Genomic DNA, 22,996 nt, shown 5'->3' with positions numbered 1-22,996 from the left:
TAGCCATTTAGAAATGGGTATAAATAAGCTTCTGCTCATATCATATACTCACTCTGCAGCACGTAGGAGTGTCAGGGTTCTGTATTCCATGGAATGCAGTCTAGCTTCTCTAAGGGAGTATACTTGCTACAGTTTTCAGAATTAAAGGGAAAGTATACCCTAAAACTTTGAGCCCTTTTTATTTGTTGACAATGATCCATTTGTTGACAATGATCCATTTTACCTGCATTCAATTATTTACAAAAAATCCTTTACCTGCGTGTTGTATCCCTACTTTTACTAAAAGTTTCCATACTTAATTGTTGGCTGTAGAAAAGCTGTCTAAACAATAAACATAGCCTGTAGAAGAAACTACACCCCCAGTGGGTGGTAGATGAGGTAAGCAATATTGTTGTTCTATCTTACATATTGGGCTTTGGTATACATATATAGAGATAATATAAAGAAGGATGTTCTTGTACAGAAAGTGATACAATAAGCAGATCTGATTTCCCTGCAAACTCAACCCATTTTAATCAGTTGTGGTTTTAAAGAACAAAATACAGCTATTTCATATACAAACATAAACCTCATACATTTTATACTCTGCAGCTGGTATAACGTGTCATTGGAAACACATTAAGAGAAAAGCAATTTTACAGTACACAGAACATTTATAGTAAAAGTGGGAAAATTAACTAATGGAAGTGCATTACAAGGTGTTTTAGTTAATGCATAATTATATGTTTAATGGAGAAATTGTATCTGAGTCTGGATATGGTAAAACTTATCTGATGATGCAACATTTTACACAGTGAATGCTTGGTTCAGACCATGAACTTCTTTATATCTGTGATTAACTGACCAAAGAAAAGTAGGACAGGAACAAGGATTTCACCGGACCCCCCCCTTTTTCTTACAAAATGGTGTATCCCTGAACTGTTGTTGATTTCCAAAACACAGTATTAATTGTCAACAAACTGACAGTGTTAAAAAAAACAACACATTTTTTTTGCAATGCAGTGATTAATTGTACTTTATATTAATGTAAATGGTATATTATTTATGTTTTATAAGCAAGAAGACTTTGGTATTCTTTAGAAAATACATGCTCTTTATCACATAAGCTTATACCTATCTCCATAATCAGGTTTACGGTGTGCTTTTTTTTTTTAGTGTTTATAATAATATATATCTGATGATCTATGATGAAGCGCATGTGCTTATATGCGAAATGCGTCAGGTGCTTCCTAGACCTACTGTTCTCAGCTTGAATAAAACCATCCCTGCACTGGCACCCTGAATCAGGTTTTGTGCCTTCTTTTCCTTGTTTATAATAATATATTTAGACTGTACAGATAGCATCTGTGTTGTCTGTCTTTCCCCTTCTTGTATTTGCATAGCGGCCAAAAAACTAATCTTTCCTTAAGCTATGTCCAAGATTTTATCTGTATTTAATACCACAGTGTGATTTTCAATTTTTCTTTCTAAGTTCATCTTTACATAGAGGTAAATGTTGGCATCTGAAAAGGGAAAACATGTCTATATTTACGTTTGGTTTGATGAAAATAAAAAAGTTTGTGTTTGTCATGTTAAAATCTTAGATAAGGAAACCATCATTTCCTTTATGCATTTATCATTTCTTTAATATAAATAAATTCTTCTGCTACATCCTATAGTAAAATATAAAGCTATGGCATTTTAGGTAATGAAATGCTTGCTGAATGCTGAACAGATTCAATACAGTTAATATGAACACCTTAATTGATACCATGTTTCTTTCTTATCGTACACTTCCTGCTTACTACCCCATTGCTCCTCTGAATCATATTTGCGTCCCACATTTTTCAGTATTGGGTACTGCTGAGATTGGGGCCCATATTGTGTAAATGCGTGACACTCTTATAGAGTTAAGCAGATTGATAAACGGATTACAATATAAATGTATCTTATAAAAATTACATTTTACTTATTGACAGTAGACAGTCTATTGTAAATGTGTTTTTTTTAGAATTAGCATAAAAAAAATTCTACTTAAAGGGGCATTAAACATTAAATAAATGCTAGATAGAATGATGCATTCAAATAAAAGATTAGTCTAAGAATAACATGTGGATGTCTTTTTTTAAAAGTTTTATTAGTTGTTTAAATAGTGACAAAATAAGTGTAATGTTTGTGTCTATAAAACAATGGGAGCTGCCATTTTGTAACTTAGGTTACCTTCTCTGCGGTGGCCAAATAGGGACAGTTATAAATAGGTCACTAGAGTGTGCAGCCAATTGCTGTGTGGAATAAATGTGTTCTGCACTTCCATTTCTAACAGGAATTGAAATGCTCAAAGTTTCAGAATGAAATTACAGATAAAGGTGACAAAATAAATTATTTAAGTATATTTTAGAGTTTTTCTTTTATATATACGATTTATCATTTTATATTACCATCTCAAAGTGTTTAATGTCCCTTTAATAGATTAAATGGTTTACAGAAGTTGTTAAAGGGACAGTCTACCCCAGAATTTTTATTGTTTTAAAAGATAGATAATCCCTCTATTACCCATTCCCTAGTTTTGCATAACCAACACAGTTATATTAATATACTTTTAACCTCTGCGATTATCTTGTATCTAAGCCTCTGCAAACTGCCCCTTTATTTCAGTTCTTTTGACAGACTTGCAGTTTAGCCAATCAGTGCCTGCTCCCAGATAACTTCACATGCACGAGCACAGTGTTATCTATATGAAACACATGAATTTACACCCTCTAGTGGTGAAAAACTGTTAAAATGCATTCTGAAAAGAGGTGGCCTTCAAGGTCTAAGAAATTAGCATATGAACCTCTTAGGTTAAGCTTTCAACTAAGAATACCAAGGGAACAAAGCAAAATTGGTGATAAAAGTAAATTGGAAAATTGTTTAAAATTGCATGCCCTATCTGAATCATGAAAGTTTATTTTGGACTAGACTGTCCCTTTAATGTGGATTTTTTTTACAGTGTTTGGAAGTATTACCTGCCTGGATAGCCCTATTTCTTTTATAAAACAGTAACGGTACATGTCTTTAGAAAGCATTATTCTCTTATTTACGATTTGCCTGATATGCATCATTAAAAATGGACAAATAACTTTTTTTACATTCAAACTTTATCACTAATATTCCCCTTGGAATTGTTTGCTATTTTAATATTCCACTATAGTGTTAAATTAAATCACTGTCACCTGGATTCCATATCAATCAAAACATACTGAGCTCAAAACAGATTATTTAACCTTTTGACCCACACAGCAAAGATTTGAACCGTTGGCTGCCCAGGTACACAAGGGGTTAAATCATTGCTTTACGACATGCTGGCAGCAGTATTTTAACCCTTAGATTGTTGTTAAAATCTAGTCAGCAGTGATTTAAATACGTAGGACACTTTGTAGCTGACTTTGGAGTATGTTTTTACAATATACACTACAACCACATAATACTGGACTTTACAATGGGGGAAAAATTGAAAGATTTTTCTCCAGCTCATTGATTAGAATATGATTAGAATATGACACCAAATTACACTTTTTTTAAACCTCAGATTCATTGTACTAAGTAAAATGTTTGTTATTACATCTTGAATTTGAGCGTGCTTTCTAAAAATAACTTTAGAGTAAATGCTCAAGATCTGCCATTGAACCCCAAAATGTATGTTCCCTTTGTCCTTTCCCTGTCTGACATGCCTGTCTCTATTTATCATATCCATTGATTTTTGTCACATAACTCATTTATTTCATTCTGCTATCTCTGTTAGTTCTCATTCATATAACAAAGTCATATAGATCTACCTAGTGGTTAGATTTTTTTCTTTTTTGCTCTATACGTCAATGATATTTATTGTGCCCTACTGGTTATAAACCAGAGACAATCTTTCAAAAACATTTATTTGTTGGGTTATTTAAGGATGCTTAGCACAAGAGCAGGGCAGCTGTAATAAAAATAAAAATAAAAATAAAAAATACAAACTTGTGTGTATGTGTGTGTGTGTATATATATATATATATATATATATATATACTCATGCCCTCTCTCTCTCTCTCTCTCTCTCTCTCTCTCTCTCTCTCTCTCTCTCTCTCTCTCTCTCTCTCTCTCTCTCTCTCTCTCTCTTTCTCTCTCTCTTTCTCTCTCTCTTTCTCTCTCTCTCTCTCTCTCTTTCTCTCTCTTTCTTTCTCTCTCTTTCTTTCTCTCTCTCTCTCTCTTTCTCTCTCTCTTTCTCTCTCTCTCTCTCTCTCTCTTTCTCTCTCTTTCTTTCTCTCTCTTTCTTTCTCTCTCTCTCTCTCTCTCTCTCTCTCTCTCTCTCTCTCTCTCTTTCTCTCTCTCTCTCTTTTTCTCTCTCTCTCTCTCTCTCTCTTTCTCTCTCTCTTTCTCTCTCTCTTTCTCTCTCTCTCTCCTCCCAGATATAAAAAGAAAACAGAGATCTGAAAGCAAATACCGTACTATATGTGCCTTTTTATGAAATATCAAAATAAGGTTTATCTCTGTTTTTAATTATTAAAATGTAATAGATTTTTACCTATGTGCACAATATATTTATTTATAAAAAAAATGTGTTTAACCCCCTCCCACCAAAAATGTGTTGCAGAAGTGTATGTTAGTTGTAGACAATACAGTATAATTAATTCAGAGCTCGCTGCACTTTACTCTTGTGGTTTGTTGAGTTACACAAATGAATCACCACTATTACCCTCTGGAATCAACAGAAATCTTTGCAGTATAGTTTCTGTTGATTAAAAAAAAGTAACCAAAAAAAAAATCTTGTTCTCCTGGGCAACTTTACATAAAATGTTTTTTTTTTTTTTTTTTCTTCATCTTGCAAACTAATTCTAAATGCAAGTTCCCTTTACATTATTGCAGACTGTAATCCTCTAAGTGGGTAATTAACGGACCAGAAAAAGCAATTTGTGGAACGCTAGAGCCATAAAGGTGAAAAATATTTTTTCCTTTGAGTAATCTTTAAGGAGTAAATAATTACAAGAGAAAGGTGGTTTTAAGATGACCAATCTAAATTTGAACTTAATTAGGAAGAACAGAGTGAAAATTGAGGAGCATGTATGTATGTGCTAGAGTTTTCATATCATAACAAGTCTAATTAAATATTGAAGAGCCCAAAAAAAAAATTCCTATTTCAAGAAAAATTACCTGCCATGAAAGGGCTCTAACTTTGCAGATAATTAGCATGGGTTATTGAGGAAAAAGTCAGAGATTGCTTCCAAGGTTTTGCAAGGTCATGTCTTGTTATAGTGTGTCTTTTGTATGGTCTCCTATCAAGTTTCTTGTTAATTTAAACTAAATAGGACATCCTATTGTGAGTTCCCATTTGCTTGTCTGTAAATGCGAATGTATTTGCTAATGCATACTGCAATAGGTAGACATTTTTGTAACTGATTTCCTAATTTGACAGTGGCCACAGATATACAAACAGTACCTACGTGCTAGGAAATGCTGCAGGTTTTGTTTCTGTTTATTAGGGCTGTTAATAAGCATGACTATTATGGAGGTGTAAGGGACACATTTTCTACAATTATCACATGCCTGAATTGAACACTTAAGTTAATAAAACCATTTGTAAACCCCCCCCCCCTGCATAGAAATTAATTTGATGCTCTAAAGTCCTTTATAAATGTGGCTGCTGACTAAAATGCATCCTCAAAGAACGAACATTGAATATTCTTGTTTTTTTCTTAAAGGGACATGGAAGTACATTCAACTTTACAGTTTAGCTAGAGCTTTCAATGAAAAAAATAATTTTTCTCATCCTTTTGTTGAAGCTTAGCAGGAGTGTGTATGTGTCTTAAAAAACGCATACAATTGTTACATCATTGTTGTAGGCACTACTGCCATATAGTGTGTAAGTCGCATACAATCTTGTGGGTCTACTTCAGTAGGATCCTAAGGAAAGGAGCTAAGTCAACAAAATTACCAGGATAGTGAGATTTATTTGATAATGAGTAAGTTGAAAAAGTTTAATTTTGTCTTTGATGGTCCTTTATCTGCTTGTTTATTCCCCCCCCCCCCACATGGTTGTCAGTTATAGCCAAAACGCGTTGTAACACTATGTCAAAATAGTAATCAAAATGGCCAGTTTTGGTGTTATCCAATTTTTAATTGTCTATATATTCAAGGCACACTTCAAAATTGTGGCTGGATGAATTACAGAATTAGAAAGCCCAGTGTACTAGTTACATTGCCTGGTATTTCAGGACTGTAACATTCTTTTGGCTGAGGCCAGGGTTCCCCTTTGGTCTAAAAGAGGCTGTATAATGAGTAGACAGCTTTCAATAGAAAAAGCTTTTAAACCTTGTATATGGTTATTATAATTTATATTATTGTCTTGATAGTGAAAGTAATAAAGGTGATTTATTTTTAATAAATTCTTCGGTGAAAAATTAGAGGATTATGTGTTCCTTATAATTTTTAATATTACTCTAAATGTAATTTCTTTATTTAATGCTTGCTTTGCTTATTTTTCAATGAATGTTACATTATTTTGGAATCCATTCGAATATATATTTTTGTTCCTTAATTTCACCCGCTTTAAAAATATATTAAAAAATATATTCTTAAATGAAACTTTGTCTGTTTTTTGTTATTAAAGTGAATCCTCTTCATAAAAATGAAATAAAAAAAAAACAGTATTGTTACATATTTAAATAATTATTCACTGGTATTTAATTATTCATTTTTCTGTTTGAAGAACATTCTTTATTCTTCTTTTAAAATGCAAAATCTTGGGCTAGTAGTCTATTACTAATGTGACAACCATCATTTTTCTACTTTGCAAAATGTGCAGTATATTGCCCTCTCCGCTATGCAATTTCTTTATGCAGTTTTTGCCTCTAGATAATTTAATGTAAATCCAGATTTTACAGCAAAAATTAAAAACAATAAAAAATTACTGAAATGGATGGTTTAGGATGTTGGATAAAACATTCATTTGAAGTGTCAAAACTTGTTGAACGATTTTTTTTTTTTCCTGAGTAGATTTATATAGGAATTGTTCAATCGTTAATATTCAGCAATCAATAATAAAATTATAAAAATGGTGCTTTATGTTCTGAATTTTATGGTTTAGAACTTAAAAATGTCTTACCAGATTTATAACTTGACTTGCTGTTATTACAAAAATGGTTGCTGGCACCTGTGACTTTAATCTCTGTAGATAGATAGATAGATAGATAGATAGATAGATAGATAGATAGATACACGTTTGTGAGTCTTCGTCAATTTTTAGGGGCCCTATATTCCAAAAGTATATGTTTAAAATATACAAAGATTAAATTATGTATACAAAATTTGCATTACTAGTTGGATGTAACTCCTGAAATTATTAGTTATGTTATATTTTCACAAAATGTAATTCACTTTTTTTACATAAAAAAACCATAAAAATATTAGTTTTATTACTTTTATATTTCAGGATCTTATGCTTTAGTTTTTTTGTTTTTTTTTTAGAAAACTAGGAAAAAGATACTCCTTGAGAATCATGTCATATTAGAAAATATTTGTTTTACTTAAAATTTTCAGAGTTTCTGGTGGCCGTTAGTCCAACGTCAACTTTTTTAATCCATTACATATATATATACTTTAAAAAAAAAAAAAAAAACAGCATTTAACTTGAAATGCCCAATTTAAATATAAATACAGCCATAATAATGCAAACATTGAAACCGATTTGTGAACATTATGCAAAAGAGGAAATGGTATCTTAAGGCATGATGTCAATTAAAATATCTTCTTTTATTGCGATGTAAGAAGACGTTGAAGTTGATAAAATATACTTTTCTTTTTAATGACACTGTACCCTATATTGTAGTCTGGTCTCCGTCTTATGTTGCTGCCATGATATACTAAGCATTTAATTTCCATCCTGCATTTTTTAATCTTTCTTAGAATAGTGCTGGATAATGGCCCCTGGCAGAAGATAATGAAATTTTCTTAATTTATATTTTCATGCCGAAACCTCGATTGAAAATGGCATCCGATGGCCTAGAGACATTGCTATAGTGCAAGTTTCAGGGGAGCTCTAATAATATTGCAGTGCCAGAAAAGATGTAGAGCGATAGAACAGCGAAGAAGTAATTTAAGAAAGAAAGAGAATGCACCATCTCTTTTTGTAGCATATCTAATGATTTGCTCAAGATTCCCAATAGTTTTTGGAGCATGACAAGAGAAACTAATGTTATCTTGCCAAAACAGAAGCCCCAGCTTAATCAGTAGAACAAGAGTATTGATTAAAACACTTTGTGCATAGAATCTATTCTCCATCATTTCACATTTGGTAAAGTGTAATAACAAACAAGGGAAAATCATGAGTAAAACCAATTTGTTTTGCATTGTGCTACTTAAGATAATAGTCATATGGAAATAAAGGAACTTATTTTCTTGGCGTAGGTAGTCGCAAGAAAACATTCTTAATAGGTTATATACTATTAGATATATTTTATCAATCTTTATGATGATATGATGTAGTGATGGTAAATTTCAGACTTTAATAATTTTGCAAGGAAAAGTATTAGTGTACAAGCAAATATTTTAGTATACATATTTTAGTATATATTTATTTTATAATACAACATTTATAATCCTACTTGGTATCTTCTGTTTCTTTTCCCTCCTTTCATTTCCTTTTTTGGCTGGGCTGTGACAGAGAGCAGTCCCACCCACTCTCTACATAGGCTTCCTAAGGGCTGGACTTAAAACATGTCATATGACACACACACTGATTGGATGTTCATTGGAATTGTTATAAAAAAAAAAAAGTTAATTCCAGTGGGCCAGTATAACTTTGTAATAGAATCATTACTACATGCACACGGATAGATTCCAAAAACAAGGTACACATATACTTTTTTTTTAATGGCAAAGATTACATATGGCATTTGATTAGCTAACGTTAAGCTACTATTAAAAATAGTTAACGTGATGGTAAAGTGTTTTGCCGTCTTTAAAGGACCAGTCAACACATTAGATGTGCATAATCAACAAATGCAAGATAACAAGACAATGCAATAGCACTTAGTCTGAACTTCAAATGAGTAGTAGATTTTTTATAACAAATTTCAAAGTTATGTATATTTCCACTCCCCTTGTACCATGTGATAGCAATCAGCCAATCACACATGCATATACGTATAGACTTTGAATTGTTGCACATGCTCAGTAGGATCTGGTGACTCAAAAAGTGTAAATATAAAAGACTGTGCACATTTTTTTTAATGGAAGTAAATTGGAAAGTTGTTTAAAATTACATGCTGTATCTGAATCATGAAAATTTAATTTAACCTGAGTTTCCCCTTAACCACTTAATGACTGATGTAACCTATAATCACATGGTCGTTAAGGGGTTTCCTAGCGCAGCTTTGCCAGATTGCCAGAAGCGGCAACACTGTGCTGCTACTGCATGCCTCACTTCTGGAGGTATTCAGATATAGCGTGTGCGGTCTTGCCGACATCGGCAAGACCTGCACTATAAACAAGCCCGATAGAGGGCTTGTTAACGACCATGTCGGCGGTCATTAAAGATTAAAGATGTAAAAGGGATACAAAAGTGTTGCAGCATTTTTTGCACTGTTGTTTGTATATAAAACTGTTTTATCCCTGCTAAAAGCATCACCAGAGCAGCGATACTCTACTTGGACCCTGCTAAACACACTTGGTGAGGCAATGACAAAAGGCATATGTGTGTAGCCAATCGCCTGCTAGCTCCTGGTAGTGGATTGCTGCTCCTGAGGCTACCTAGATTTGCCTTTCAACCAAGATACCAAGAGATCAAGGTGCATTTAAGAATAAAAGTAAATTGAAAAGGCTCTTAAAAAGCTTTGTCTGGTCCATTTTGACTTTATGATCCCTTTTTAAGTTTTCATTTTGATAGGGGAAAGGTATGATTTCCAAGCATGTTGCTGTTTATTATAAACTGAGGGATAAAGAACACAATTTCTAAGGCATTCTGGGTAAATCTGTGCTCTAACATGGCTAAAACTAAGTAAAACATTTATCTGTTTATATTGATCCTAGAGAAATCAATTAAAAATGTCATGGCTTTAACATGTTTTTAAAATTGATAAGCTTATCTGATTTCAGAGCCTATTGATATAACCAAGAATTGTTTTAATTGCTAAGTCTTGTTGAAATTTTTTTTCCGTATTAAATAATCATTTAATCGTATTAATTATAACCGTTTATAGAGGTTTTTCTTTTAAATCTTTAATGTATTTTACAAGTGACAAATTTAATAGTACCATAAGTCACGGCAAATACATTCGAACACCCTGACATTACTTTAAACTAAACATGTTATTTTGAACAACATTCAGTACAAGATGAAAAACAAATTTTGCACCTATTAATATTTTATTTGTAGTTTATTTTTTTCCCTTTCAAGAATAGTACATTGATAACACTCAGTGGAAAAGCATTCTTGGTTGACAGCTGTAAATTGGCTCACTGAACTGTCCATTTGCTCATAACGTGCGTGTGTTTTTTGCGATCTTGTTAAAGTACATTTTTTTTAAGGTTCCCCCCTCCCCCCCAATATGTTCTCAGGAAGTAACGCACTAGTAGAACTATATTGATTGTTGGCAGGTTCTTAAAATAAAACCTATATTTGTTAAATGTCCTGTATTAAAGGGACAGTCTACACCAGAATTTTTATTGTTTAAAAAGATAGATCCCTTTATTACTCGTTCCCCAGTTTTGCATAACCAACACTGTTATCATAATATACTTTTTGCCTCTGTAATTACCTTGTATCTAAGCCTCTGCACCATGCTCCTTAATCTAATAGCTTTTCTCAGACTTGCATTTTAGCCTATCAGTGCTGACTCCTAGTTAACTCCACGGGGGTGAGCACAATGTTATCTGTATGACACACATGAACTAACACCCTCTAGCTGTGAAAACCTGTCAAATGCATTAAAATAAGAGATGGCCTTCAAGGGCTTAGAAATTAGCATATGAGCCTACCTAGGTTTAACTTTTAACTAGAAATACCAAGAGAACAAAGCAAATTTGATGATAAAAGTGCATTTTAAAGTTATCTCTCTCTCTCTCTCTCTCTCTCTCTCTCTCTCTCTCTCTCTCTCTCTCTCTCTCTCTCTCTCTCTCTCTCTCTCTCTCTCTCTTTCTTTCTCTCTCTCTCTCTCTCTCTCTCTTTCTCTCTTTTCTCTCGCGCTCTCTTTTTCTTGTTCTTTCTCTCGCGCTCTCTTTCTCTCGCGCTCTCTTTCTCTCGCGCTCTCTTTCTCTCGCTCTCTCTCTCGCGCTCTCTTTCTCTCGCGCTCTTTCTCTCGCTCTATTTCTCTCGCTCTATTTCTCTCGCTCTATTTCTCTCGCTCTATTTCTCTCGTGCTCTCTATCTTTCTCTCTTTTTTTTTCTTTCTCTTTTTCTTTCTCTCTCTCTCTCTCTCTTTCTCTCACTCTCTTTTTCTCTCTCTCTCGCTCTCTTTTTCTCTCTCTCTCTCTTTTTCTCTCTCTCTCTCTCTCTCTCTCCTTCCTTCCTCTCTCTTGCTCTTTCGCGCTCTTGCGCGCTCTTGCTCTCTCGTTCTTGCTCTCTAGCTCTTTCACTCTTTCTCGTGCTCTTTCCTCTATAACATTACACCCATACATACTACACTTTCAATGTGTTTTTTTGTCTGACAATAGAGAAAATGATATTTTTACATTTACTTATAATTTATTTGTGTACTCTTTTCAGATGCAACAATCGAACACAATGTTCTGTGATCACAGGAGCAGATGCGTTCCCTGATCCTTGCCCTGGGACTTACAAATACTTGGAGGTTCAATATGAATGTGTTCCCTACAGTAAGTAAAACACAGTTGTCAGTATTTGTATATGCTTATGACATCCCAAAATCATTATGCATGCAGAACAGAATAGGTCCTCCACTCACACTCTCCAGATGAGGATCCAAGCCATAACACTGCTGGCCAAATGTCCTTCTGTATTTTTAAGTGTTTGCTTTAAGGGCTAATGGTTTTTTTTTCTAGAAAACACACCAGATTTAGCTGTTTCTAATGCCAGACAGAAGTGTGTACATCTATCCAATGCTGGTTGCTGAGAAATTGATTTGGCTCACACTTTCCTAAAGAAAGTATTGACCTTGATTTAAATCATAAATTGCTTGTGCAGCTTACCTGCTGTTGTAGCTCTCTATTTTCTGCATTTTTATTACACACCAGGACAACAATACATTATTATGAAATTATATTTGTTTTCAGAATAAGATGAACTCTAAAATAACAATCAAAATAGAGGAGTAGCAACTGGAACAATATTTTGCATGTTTTTTTTTGCATTCAAATTGCATGGGGTAAAAAAAATCATTAAAACAAAATCTGTATTATTAAACAATGTCGTTTTATAATGTGCACACAGGTTCCCCTCTGCTTTCTGCTTTTCTAAAGGGACATGAAACCCACATTTTTTCTTTCATGATTTAAAAAGAGCACGTTATTTTTAACAGCTTTCTAATTTACTTTTATTATCTAATTTTCTTCATTCTCTTGATATACTTTGCTAAAAAAGCATATCTAGATAGGCTCAGTAGATGCTGATTGGTTGCTGCACATAGATGCCCCGTGTGATTGGCTCACCCATGTGCATTGCTATTTCTTTAACAAAGGATATCTAAAGAATAAAGCAAATTAGGTAATAGAAGTAAATTAGAATGTTGCTGAAAATTGTATTCTCTACTTGAATCATGATAATTTTTGTTGGGGTTTAGTGTCCCTTTAATTGTTAAATTTAGTGCAGATTGGTTATGTGTTTAGTTGTGTGTGTGTGACATAAAACACAAACATTTTTGTTCACGATTCAGATAGAACACGGGTTTTTAATCCTGTCCTCACGCCTCCCTAACAGACCAGAGTTTGGAGGATATCTGAAATGGAGCACAGGTGAAATAATCATCTGATTAGTTAACATGGTTATTTTATCTGCTCTCACCCAAGGTAATCCTGAAAATCTGGCCTGTTGGAGAGACTTGAGGACACGTTTAAAAGGTTTTGAGAAAGAACATAACATTTTAAACAACTTTCCAATTTACTTTTGTTATCAAGTTTTCTTTGTTTTCTTATCTTTTGTTGAAAAAGCAGTAAGGTAAGTTTACGAATGTGCACGTGTTTGCAGTACTATATGACAGCAGTTTTGCGACAATATTATTTATTAACAAGAGCACTAGGTGGTAGCACTATTTCTGGTCTTAATAAAAGTAAATTGGAAACTTTTCTATATGAATCATGAAAGAGAAAAAAATGTTTCATGTCTCTTGAAAGGGACTTTACAATAAACATAAATAAACTAATGTATAGCAATAGAACAGTTAACAACCCTGTTTTTTAATTTTATAAGCAACATGGTTTAAAAAAGCAAAAATAATAACCGCATCAAACCCTGTCCTATCATCCTCCTCTCATTGGTTGCAGCATGAACTATGCATAAGTTAGAAATATTTTTGTTCTTTGGTGATTAGGGTCTGATATGACATTAAGGGACATTAAACTCAACATTAAATCTCCCTGTATAATGTTTAATTAAGGAAAATAAAAGCAACATTGCATCATACTTTAGTTATTTATTTTGCCTGCTTTTCCTGTAAAATACCTCTGAACGGTGTGTGGTTGCACTTCTTCTCAGGGAGACTTGAGAGTACCTTTATCATACTAAGGTATGGTGTCGGTAACATTATGTACACAGTTATTGGTTAACTTAAATCTCATTTGTGTCATCCCTAATAAGTCACAGCAAAAGAGACATGGATTTCATGAGGTTTTTCAAGAGGAGTATATCTGAACTGCTCTTGATTTGCAAAACCTTGTAAAATGGGCTGCAGATTGTCAATTACATGATTAAAAAAATAATTGCAACACAGTGCTTTATTGCTTGTATGTGATATGAGTTTAATGTCCTTTTAGCATAGATCCTTATGCAAACAGGTATTTAAATTTAATTTCTCTTAACTCATTTTGTTGGTATGATTCATAATAATAATAATAATAATAATAATAATAATAAAAACTGCCAAATGGGGATATAAGTTCCCTTCAGTGGACCTTTTATTTTACTTCACATTCATGGTTTTCATTAAGTTTACATCTAGTTAATTTACTTTATATACTGTCATACATGGGTAGAAAAATTGTGTACAGGTATTATTTTTTAATTAGTGCATTTGTTGCTTTAAAATAAAAATTTACTCCATGTTAATACTTGTTTTCTTTTCCTTTTGCATTTCCCTGATACATAAGGGCTGCAATCTTTTCCCAACTACCTGACTATTAGTACTTCTATATTCATCATATGAGAAAAGGATTCCCAAATGTACCAGTCTGCTTTAAGGAAGATATTTGTTTTATTTCGATGGAATGTTGTATTTGATATCCAATATTAAAAGGATATTAAAACATTCTGACATAAACACACACATAATATATATATATATGTGTGTGTGTGCATATATATATATATATATATATATATATTATTTTTAAATTTTTTATTTTTTTGTAGAATTACTATATATATATATATATATATGTGTGTGTGTGTGCTCATAAGTTTACACACCCTGGCAGAATTTGATTTATTGGCCATTTTTCAGAGAATATGAATGATAACACAAAAACTTTTCTTTCACTCATGGTTAGTGTTTGACTGAAGCCATTTATTATCAACTGTGTTTACTCTTTTTAAATCATAATGACAACAGAAACTACCCAAATGACCCTGATCAAAAGTTTACATACCCTGGTGATTTTGGTCTGATAACATGCACACAAGCTGACACACAGGGGTTTGAATGGTTAGTAAAGGTAACCATCCTCACGTGTGATCTGTTTGCTTGTAATTAGTGTGTGTGTATAAAAGGTCAATGAGTTTCTGGACTCCTGACAGACCCTTTCATCTTTCATCCAGTGCTGCACTGACGTTTCTGGATTCTAAGTCATGGGGAAAGCAAAAGAATTGTCAAAGGATCTGCAGGAAAAGGTAGTTGAACTGTATAAAACAGGAAAGGGATATAAAAAGATATCCAAGGAATTGAGAATGCCAACCAGCCGTGTTCAAACTCTAATCAAGAAGTGGAAAATGAGTGGTTCTCTTGAAACCAAACCACTGTCAGGTAGACCAACTAAAATTTCAGCCACAACTGCCAAGAAAATTGTTTGGGATGCAAAGAAAAACTCACAAATAACTTCAGGTTAAATACAGGACTCTCTGAAAACATGTGGTGTGGCTGTTTCAAGATGCACAATAAGGAGGCACTTGAAGAAAGATGGGCTGCATGGTTGAGTCACCAGAAGAAAGCCATTACTACGCAAATGCCACAAAGTATCCCGCTTAAAAAACGCCAAACAGCACAGAGACAAGCCTCAAACCTTCTGGCACAAAGTCATTTGGAGTGATGAGACCAAAATTGAGCTTTTTGGCCACAACCATAAACTCTACATTTAGAGAGGAATCAACAAGGCCTATGATGAAAGGTATACCATTCCTTCTGTGAAACACGGAGGTGGATCGCTGATGTTTTGGGGATGTGTAAGCTACAAAGGCACGGGAAATTTGGTCAGAATTGATGGCAAGATGAATGCAGTATGTTATCAAAAAATACTAGAGGAAAATTTGCATTAATCAGCCCGGAAGCTGCTCATAGGACGTACTTGGACATTCCAACATGACAATAATCCTAAACACAAGGCCAAGTCGACCTGTCATTGGCTACAGCAGAATAAAGTGAAGGTTCTGGAGTGGCCATCTCAGTCTCTTGACCTCAATATCATTGAGCCACTCTGGGGAGATCTCAAACGTGCAGTTAATGCAAGACAGCCCAATAATTTACAGGAACTGGAGGCTTTTTGCCAGGAAGAATGGTCAGCTTTACCATTGGAGAAGATAAAGAGCCAAAAGACTTTAAGCTGTCATTGATGTTAAAGGGGACAATACACGATATTAAGAACTGGGGTATGTAAACTTTTTCTTTGATCAGGGTCATTTGGGTAGTTTCTGTTGTCATTATGATTTAAAAAGAGTAAACACAGTTGATTGATAATAAATGGCTTCAGCCAAACACTAACCATGAGTGAAAGAAAAGTTTTTGTGTTATTCATATTCTCTGAAAAATGGCCAAGAAATCATAAATTCTGCCAGGGTATGTAGACTTATGAACACAACTGTGTGTGTATATATATATATATATATATATATATATATATGTATGTGTGTGTGTGTGTGTATATATATATACATACACACACAATGACGTTAACTAGATGTTTTAAGCATAGCTTGTGCTTTTCAAAATATGTAATGTCCAAATTAACCCTTTTCTCTTTGCTATTTTCTTTTTTAACTTTCTAATGTGCTCAATTTAGTTAAGTGTTTGAGAATTTGTGCAAATACCATAAATATTTTACAACATAAATAAAAAAAAATCTAGTCCATAATAATGTTTTTTTTTTTTAACAAAGAGCAAAATGTCTTAATGTTCCAAAAATTGTTAGAATATTTCCAGGGTTGTTATATATATATTATGTAAATATTATAATATGTACACAGATGTACGTTGTTCACGTTTATTATATTTTAATAATCTAAAATATTTTACCCTTGGTGCATTACCATATGTAAAGTTTTTTTTTTTTTTTTTTTTTGAATATACTGCCTGCATTGCTTTGATAAATCATTTTCAACATTAGGAGCATTTTGCTTGAGTTTCTCAAAATTCTTTGATAACTTTTGCCCCTGCTCACAAAATAATTTTGCACACCTTCTTAATGCCATATACATCCCTAATCTTCTTTTAATTAAGGCTTTTTTTATAGACCCTACAAAAGGATTCCATTGTGCGGAATTGTTTTATTTTATTATATATTTTATCCACTGAACTAGATGTGTATGTATATGTTTGTGTGTGTATGTGTATGCGTGTGTGTGTATGTATGTATGTATATATATATATGTGTATATATATATATATATATATATATATATATATATATATATAATTAGATCCGGTATATATATTTATGTGTGTATGTATGTGTGTGTGTGTGTGTGTGTGTATATATATATATATATATATATATATATATGTGTGTGTATATATATATATATAATTACACAGTATTTCAGAAAAGTGAGTACACCCCTCACATTTTTGTAAATATTTTATTATATCTTTTCAAGTGACAACACTGAAGAAATGACACTTTGCTGCAATGTAAAGTAGTGAGTGTACAGCCTGTATAACCGTGTAAATTTGCTGCCCCTTCAAAATAACTAAAAACACTGCCATTAATGTCTAAACCGTTGGCAACAAAAGAGAGTACACCCCTAAGTGGAAATGTCCAAATTGGGCCCAATTAGCCATTTTCCCTCCCCGGTGTCATGTGACTCATTAGTGTTACAAGGTCTCAGGTGTGAATGGGGAGCAGGTGTGTTAAATTTAGTGTTATCGCTCTCACACTCTCTCATACTGGTCACTGGAAGTTTAACATGGCACCTCATGGCAAAGAACTCTCTGAGGATCTAAAAAAAAAGAATTGTTGCTCTACATAAAGATGGCCTAAGCTATAAGAAGATTGCCAAGACCCTGAAACTGAGCTGCAGCACGGTGGGCAAGACCATACAGCGGTTTCACAAGACAGGTTCCACTCAGAACAGGCCTCGCCATGGTCGACCAAAGAAGTTGAGTGCACGTGCTCAGCGCCATATCCAGAGGTTGTCTTTGGGAAATAGACATATGAGTGCTGCCAGCATTGCTGCAGAGGTTGAAGGGGTGGGGGGGTCAACCTGTCAGTTTTCAGAGCATGCACTGCACACTGCATCAAATTGGTCTGCATGGCTGTCGTCCCAGAAGAAAGCCTCTTCTAAAGATGATGCACAAGAAAGCCCGCAAACAGTTTGCTGAAGACAAGCAGACTAAGGACATGGATTACTGAAACCATGTCCTGTGGTCTGATGAGACCAAGATACACTTATTTGGTTCAGATGGTGTCAAGCGTTTGTGGCAGCAACCATGTGAGGTGTACAAAGACAAGTGTGTCTTGCCTACAGTCAAGCATGGTAGTGGGAGTGTCATAGTCTGGGCCTGCATGAGTGCTGCCGACACTGGGGAGCTACAGTTCATTGAGAGAACCATGAATGCCAACATGTACTGTGACATACTAAAGCAGAGCATGATCCCCTCCCTTCAGGGACTGGGCTGCAGGGTACTATTCCAACATGATAACACCAACACACACCTCCAAGATGACCACTGCCTTGCTAAAGAAGCTGAGGGTAAAGGTGATGGACTGGCCAAGCATGTCTTCAGACCTAAACCCTATTAAGAATCTGTGGGACATCCTCAAATGGAAGGTGGGGGAGCGCAAGGTCTCTAACATCCACCAGCTCTGTGATGTCATCATGGAGGAGTAGAAGAGGACTCCAGTGGCAACTTGTGAAGCTCTAGTGAACTCCATGCCCAAGAGGGTTAATGCAGTGCTGGAAAATAATGGTGGCCACACAAAATATTGATACTTTGGGCCCAATTTGGACATTTCCACTTAGGGGTGTACTCACTTTTGTTGCCAACGGTTTAGACATTAATGGCTGTGTGTTGAGTTATTTTGAGGGGACAGCAAATTTGCACTGTTATACAGGCTGTACACTTACTACTTTACATTGTGGCAAAGTGTCATTTCTTCAGTGTTGTCACATAAAATAGTTACAAAAATGTAAGGGGTGTACTCACTTTGTGAGATATTTTAATTTCTTGGTTTGGTTGAATGTGTATTTCTTATTCATCAATGCTGTAAATTTCATGTATTGATTAACATTTCTTCTAATTTGTTTACTTTAATAGAGTATTCAAGGAGTTAAAATAAATTATGCGCTAATCTAACAAACCTTAGTGTTTCTTTATAGCTTTTCTATAGATCATTTAAAGGATTTTTCATTTGTGTGATTACACGTGCATCCTTCTACATATAAGTTAATAAGTATTGAACGTAATAGTTTTATATTATAGTGCCATTTATCAAAGTGACATCAAATATGTTCATAAAAATAACCATTTAAACTGTACAATTTGCACACTTTCTCATATCAAAGTTAAAGGGACATGAAATCTAAAAACTTCCTTTCATGATTCAAGAAAAAATACAATTTTAAGTAACTTTCTATTATGTTTCTATTCTCGAATGTGCTTCATTCTATTGGTGTCCTTTGTTGAAGAAACAGCATTGCATTACTGGGAGCTAGTTCAATACATAGTGAGTCAATAACACGAGGTATACACGTGCAGCAACCAATCCGCAGCTCCTGAGTCTACCTAGGTGTCCTTTTCAACAACGGATAACAAGAGAACAAGCCAATTTAGATAATAAAGTAAATAGAGCATGTGATTTTAAACAACTTTTCCATCTCATGAAAGAACATTTTTGTGTTTCATGTCCCTTTAATTGCCTTTTAAAAGGGAAAGGAATTTAAACTATAAAAATAATTGTCAATCTTATATAATTTGTCACAATCATTTTGCTTTGCTAATTGTTTTTCTTTCATGTAATTAGCAAGAGTCCATGAGCTAGTGACGTATGGGATATACATTCCTACCAGGAGGGGCAAAGTTTCCCAAACCTTAAAATGCCTATAAATACACCCCTCACCACACCCACAAATCAGTTTTACAAACTTTGCCTCCAAGGGAGGTGGTGAAGTAAGTTTGTGCTAGATTCTACGTTGATATGCGCTCCGCAGCAAGTTGGAGCCCGGTTTTCCTCTCAGCGTGCAGTGAATGTCAGAGGGATGTGAGGAGAGTATTGCCTATTGAATGCAGTGATCTCCTTCTTCGGGGTCTATTTCATAAGGTTCTCTGTTATCGGTCGTAGAGATTCATCTCTTACCTCCCTTTTCAGATCGACGATATACTCTTATTTATATACCATTACCTCTACTGATTCTCGTTTCAGTACTGGTTTGGCTTTCTACAAACATGTAGATGAGTGTCCTGGGGTAAGTAAGTCTTATTTTCTGTGACACTCTAAGCTATGGTTGGGCACTTTATTTATAAAGTTCTAAATATATGTATTCAAACATTTATTTGCCTTGACTCAGAATGTTCAACTTTCCTTATTTCCAGACAGTCAGTTTCATATTTGGGATTATGCTTTAATTATCATATTTTTCTTACCTCAAAAATTTGACTTTTTCCCTGTGGGCTGTTAGGCTCGCGGGGGCTGAAAATGCTTCATTTTATTGCGTCATTCTTGGCGCGGATTTTTTTGGCGCAAAAATTCATTTCCGTTTCCGGCGTCATACGTGTCGCCGGAAGTTGCGTCATTTTTTTGACGTTATTTTGCGCCAAAAATGTCGGCGTTCCGGATGTGGCGTCATTTTTGGCGCCAAAAGCATTTAGGCGCCAAATAATGTGGGCGTCTTATTTGGCGCCAAAAAATATGGGCGTCGCTTTTGTCTCCACATTATTTCAGAATCATTTTTCATTTGCTTCTGGTTGCTAGAAGCTTGATGTTTGGCATTTTTTCCCATTCCTGAAACTGTCTTATAAGGAATTTGATCTATTTTGCTTTATATGTTGTTTTTTCTCTTACATATTGCAAGATGTCTCACGTTGCATCTGAGCCAGAAGATACTACAGGAAAACCTCTGCCTGCTGGATCTACCAAAGCTAAGTGTATCTGCTGTAAACTTTTGGTAGCTATTCCTCCAGCTGTTGTTTGTATTAAATGTCATGACAAACTTGTTAATGCAGATAATATTTCCTTTAGTGATGTACCATTGTCTGTTGCAGTTCCCTCAACATCTAAGGTGCAGAATGTTCCTGATAACATAAGAGATTTTGTTTCTGAATCCATAAAGAAGGCTTTGTCTGTTATTTCTCCTTCTAGTAAACGTAAAAAGTCTTTTAAATCTTCTCTCTCTACAGATGAATTTTTAAATGAACACCATCATTCTGATTCTTTGGACTCTTCTGGTTCAGAGGATTCTGTCTCAGAGATTGATGCTGATAAATCTTCATATTTATTTAAGATGGAATTTATTCGCTCTTTACTTAAAGAAGTACTAATTGCTTTAGAAATAGAGGATTCTAGTCCTCTTGATACTAATTCTATACGTTTGGATAAGGTTTTTAAAGCTCCTGCGGTTATTCCAGAAGTCTTTCCTGTTCCTAATGCTATTTCTGCAGTAATTGCTAAGGAATGGGATAGTTTGGGTAATTCATTTACTCCTTCTAAACGTTTTAAGCAATTATATCCTGTTCCGCCTGACAGATTAGAATTTTGGGACAAAATCCCTAAAGTTGATGGGGCTATTTCTACCCTTGCTAAACGTACTACCATTCCTACATCAGATGGTACCTCGTTTAAGGATCCTTTAGATAGAAAAATTGAATCTTTTCTAAGAAAAGCTTATCTATGTTCAGGTAATCTTCTTAGACCTGCTATATCATTGGCTGATGTTGCTGCAGCTTCAACTTTTTGGTTGGAAACTCTAGCGCAACAAGTAACAAATCGTGATTCTCATGATATTATTATTCTTCTCCAGCATGCTAATAATTTCATCTGTGATGCCATTTTTGATATTATTAGAGTTGATGTTAGATTTATGTCTCTGGCTATCTTAGCCAGAAGAGCTTTATGGCTTAAGACTTGGAATGCTGATATGGCTTCTAAATCAACTCTACTTTCCATTTCTTTCCAGGGAAACAAATTATTTGGTTCTCAGTTGGATTCTATTATTTCAACTGTTACTGGTGGGAAAGGAACTTTTTTACCACAGGATAAAAAGTCTAAAGGTAAAAACAGGGCTAACAATCGTTTTCGTTCCTTTCGTTTCAACAAAGAACAAAAGCCTGATCCTTCGTCCTCAGGAGCAGTTTCAGTTTGGAAACCATCTCCAGTCTGGAATAAATCCAAGCCTGCTAGAAAGGCAAAGCCTGCTTCTAAGTTCACATGAAGGTACGGCCCTCATTCCAGTTCAGCTGGTAGGGGGCAGGTTACGTTTTTTCAAAGAAATTTGGATCAGTTCTGTTCACAATCTTTGGATTCAGAACATTGTTTCAGAAGGGTACAGAATTGGTTTCAAGATGAGACCTCCTGCAAAGAGATTTTTTCTTTCCCATGTCCCAGTAAATCCAGTGAAAGCTCAAGCATTTCTGAATTGTGTTTCAGATCTAGAGTTGGCTGGAGTAATTATGCCAGTTCCAGTTCCGGAACAGGGGATGGGGTTTTATTCAAATCTCTTCATTGTACCAAAGAAGGAGAATTCCTTCAGACCAGTTCTGGATCTAAAATTATTGAATCGTTATGTAAGGATACCAACGTTCAAGATGGTAACTGTAAGGACTATATTGCCTTTTGTTCAGCAAGGGAATTATATGTCCACAATAGATTTACAGGATGCATATCTGCATATTCCGATTCATCCAGATCATTATCAGTTCCTGAGATTCTCTTTTCTAGACAAGCATTACCAATTTGTGGCTCTACCGTTTGGCCTTGCTACAGCTCCAAGAATTTTCACAAAGATTCTCGGTGCCCTTCTGTCTGTAATCAGAGAACAGGGTATTGTGGTATTTCCTTATTTGGACGATATCTTGGTACTTGCTCCGTCTTTACATTTAGCAGAGTCTCATACGAATCGACTTGTGTTGTTTCTTCAAGATCATGGTTGGAGGATCAATTTACCAAAAAGTTCTTTGATTCCTCAAACAAGGGTAACCTTTCTGGGTTTCCAGATAGATTCAGTGTCCATGACTTTGTCTTTAACAGACAAGAGACGTCTAAAATTGATTACAGCCTGTCGAAACCTTCAGTCTCAATCATTCCCTTCGGTAGCCTTATGCATGGAAATTCTAGGTCTTATGACTGCTGCATCGGACGCGATCCCCTTTGCTCGTTTTCACATGCGACCTCTTCAGCTCTGTATGCTGAACCAATGGTGCAGGGATTACACGAAGATATATCAATTAATATCTTTAAAACCGATTGTTCGGCA

General features: G+C 34.6%; 1 protein-coding gene across 3 annotated transcripts in view; it reads left to right on the top strand.

Annotated features, from left to right (window-relative positions):
* The window catches only part of ADGRL2 (adhesion G protein-coupled receptor L2), a 276,588-nt gene that overhangs the window by 160,193 nt on the left and 93,399 nt on the right, over nucleotides 1–22,996 (top strand). For all 3 annotated transcript variants that reach the window (XM_053693323.1, XM_053693322.1, XM_053693321.1), the window contains exon 4: nucleotides 11,696–11,805. In XM_053693323.1, coding sequence (XP_053549298.1) covers nucleotides 11,696–11,805 — 110 coding nt within the window. The remainder of the gene's footprint in view (nucleotides 1–11,695; nucleotides 11,806–22,996) is intronic.

The sequence above is a fragment of the Bombina bombina genome, chromosome 10 (assembly GCF_027579735.1).
Source record: "Bombina bombina isolate aBomBom1 chromosome 10, aBomBom1.pri, whole genome shotgun sequence".
Classification (NCBI taxonomy): Eukaryota; Metazoa; Chordata; class Amphibia; order Anura; family Bombinatoridae; genus Bombina; species Bombina bombina.
The sequence above is the reverse complement of the archived record's forward strand: the minus strand, read 5'-3'. Positions and strand labels throughout refer to the sequence as shown.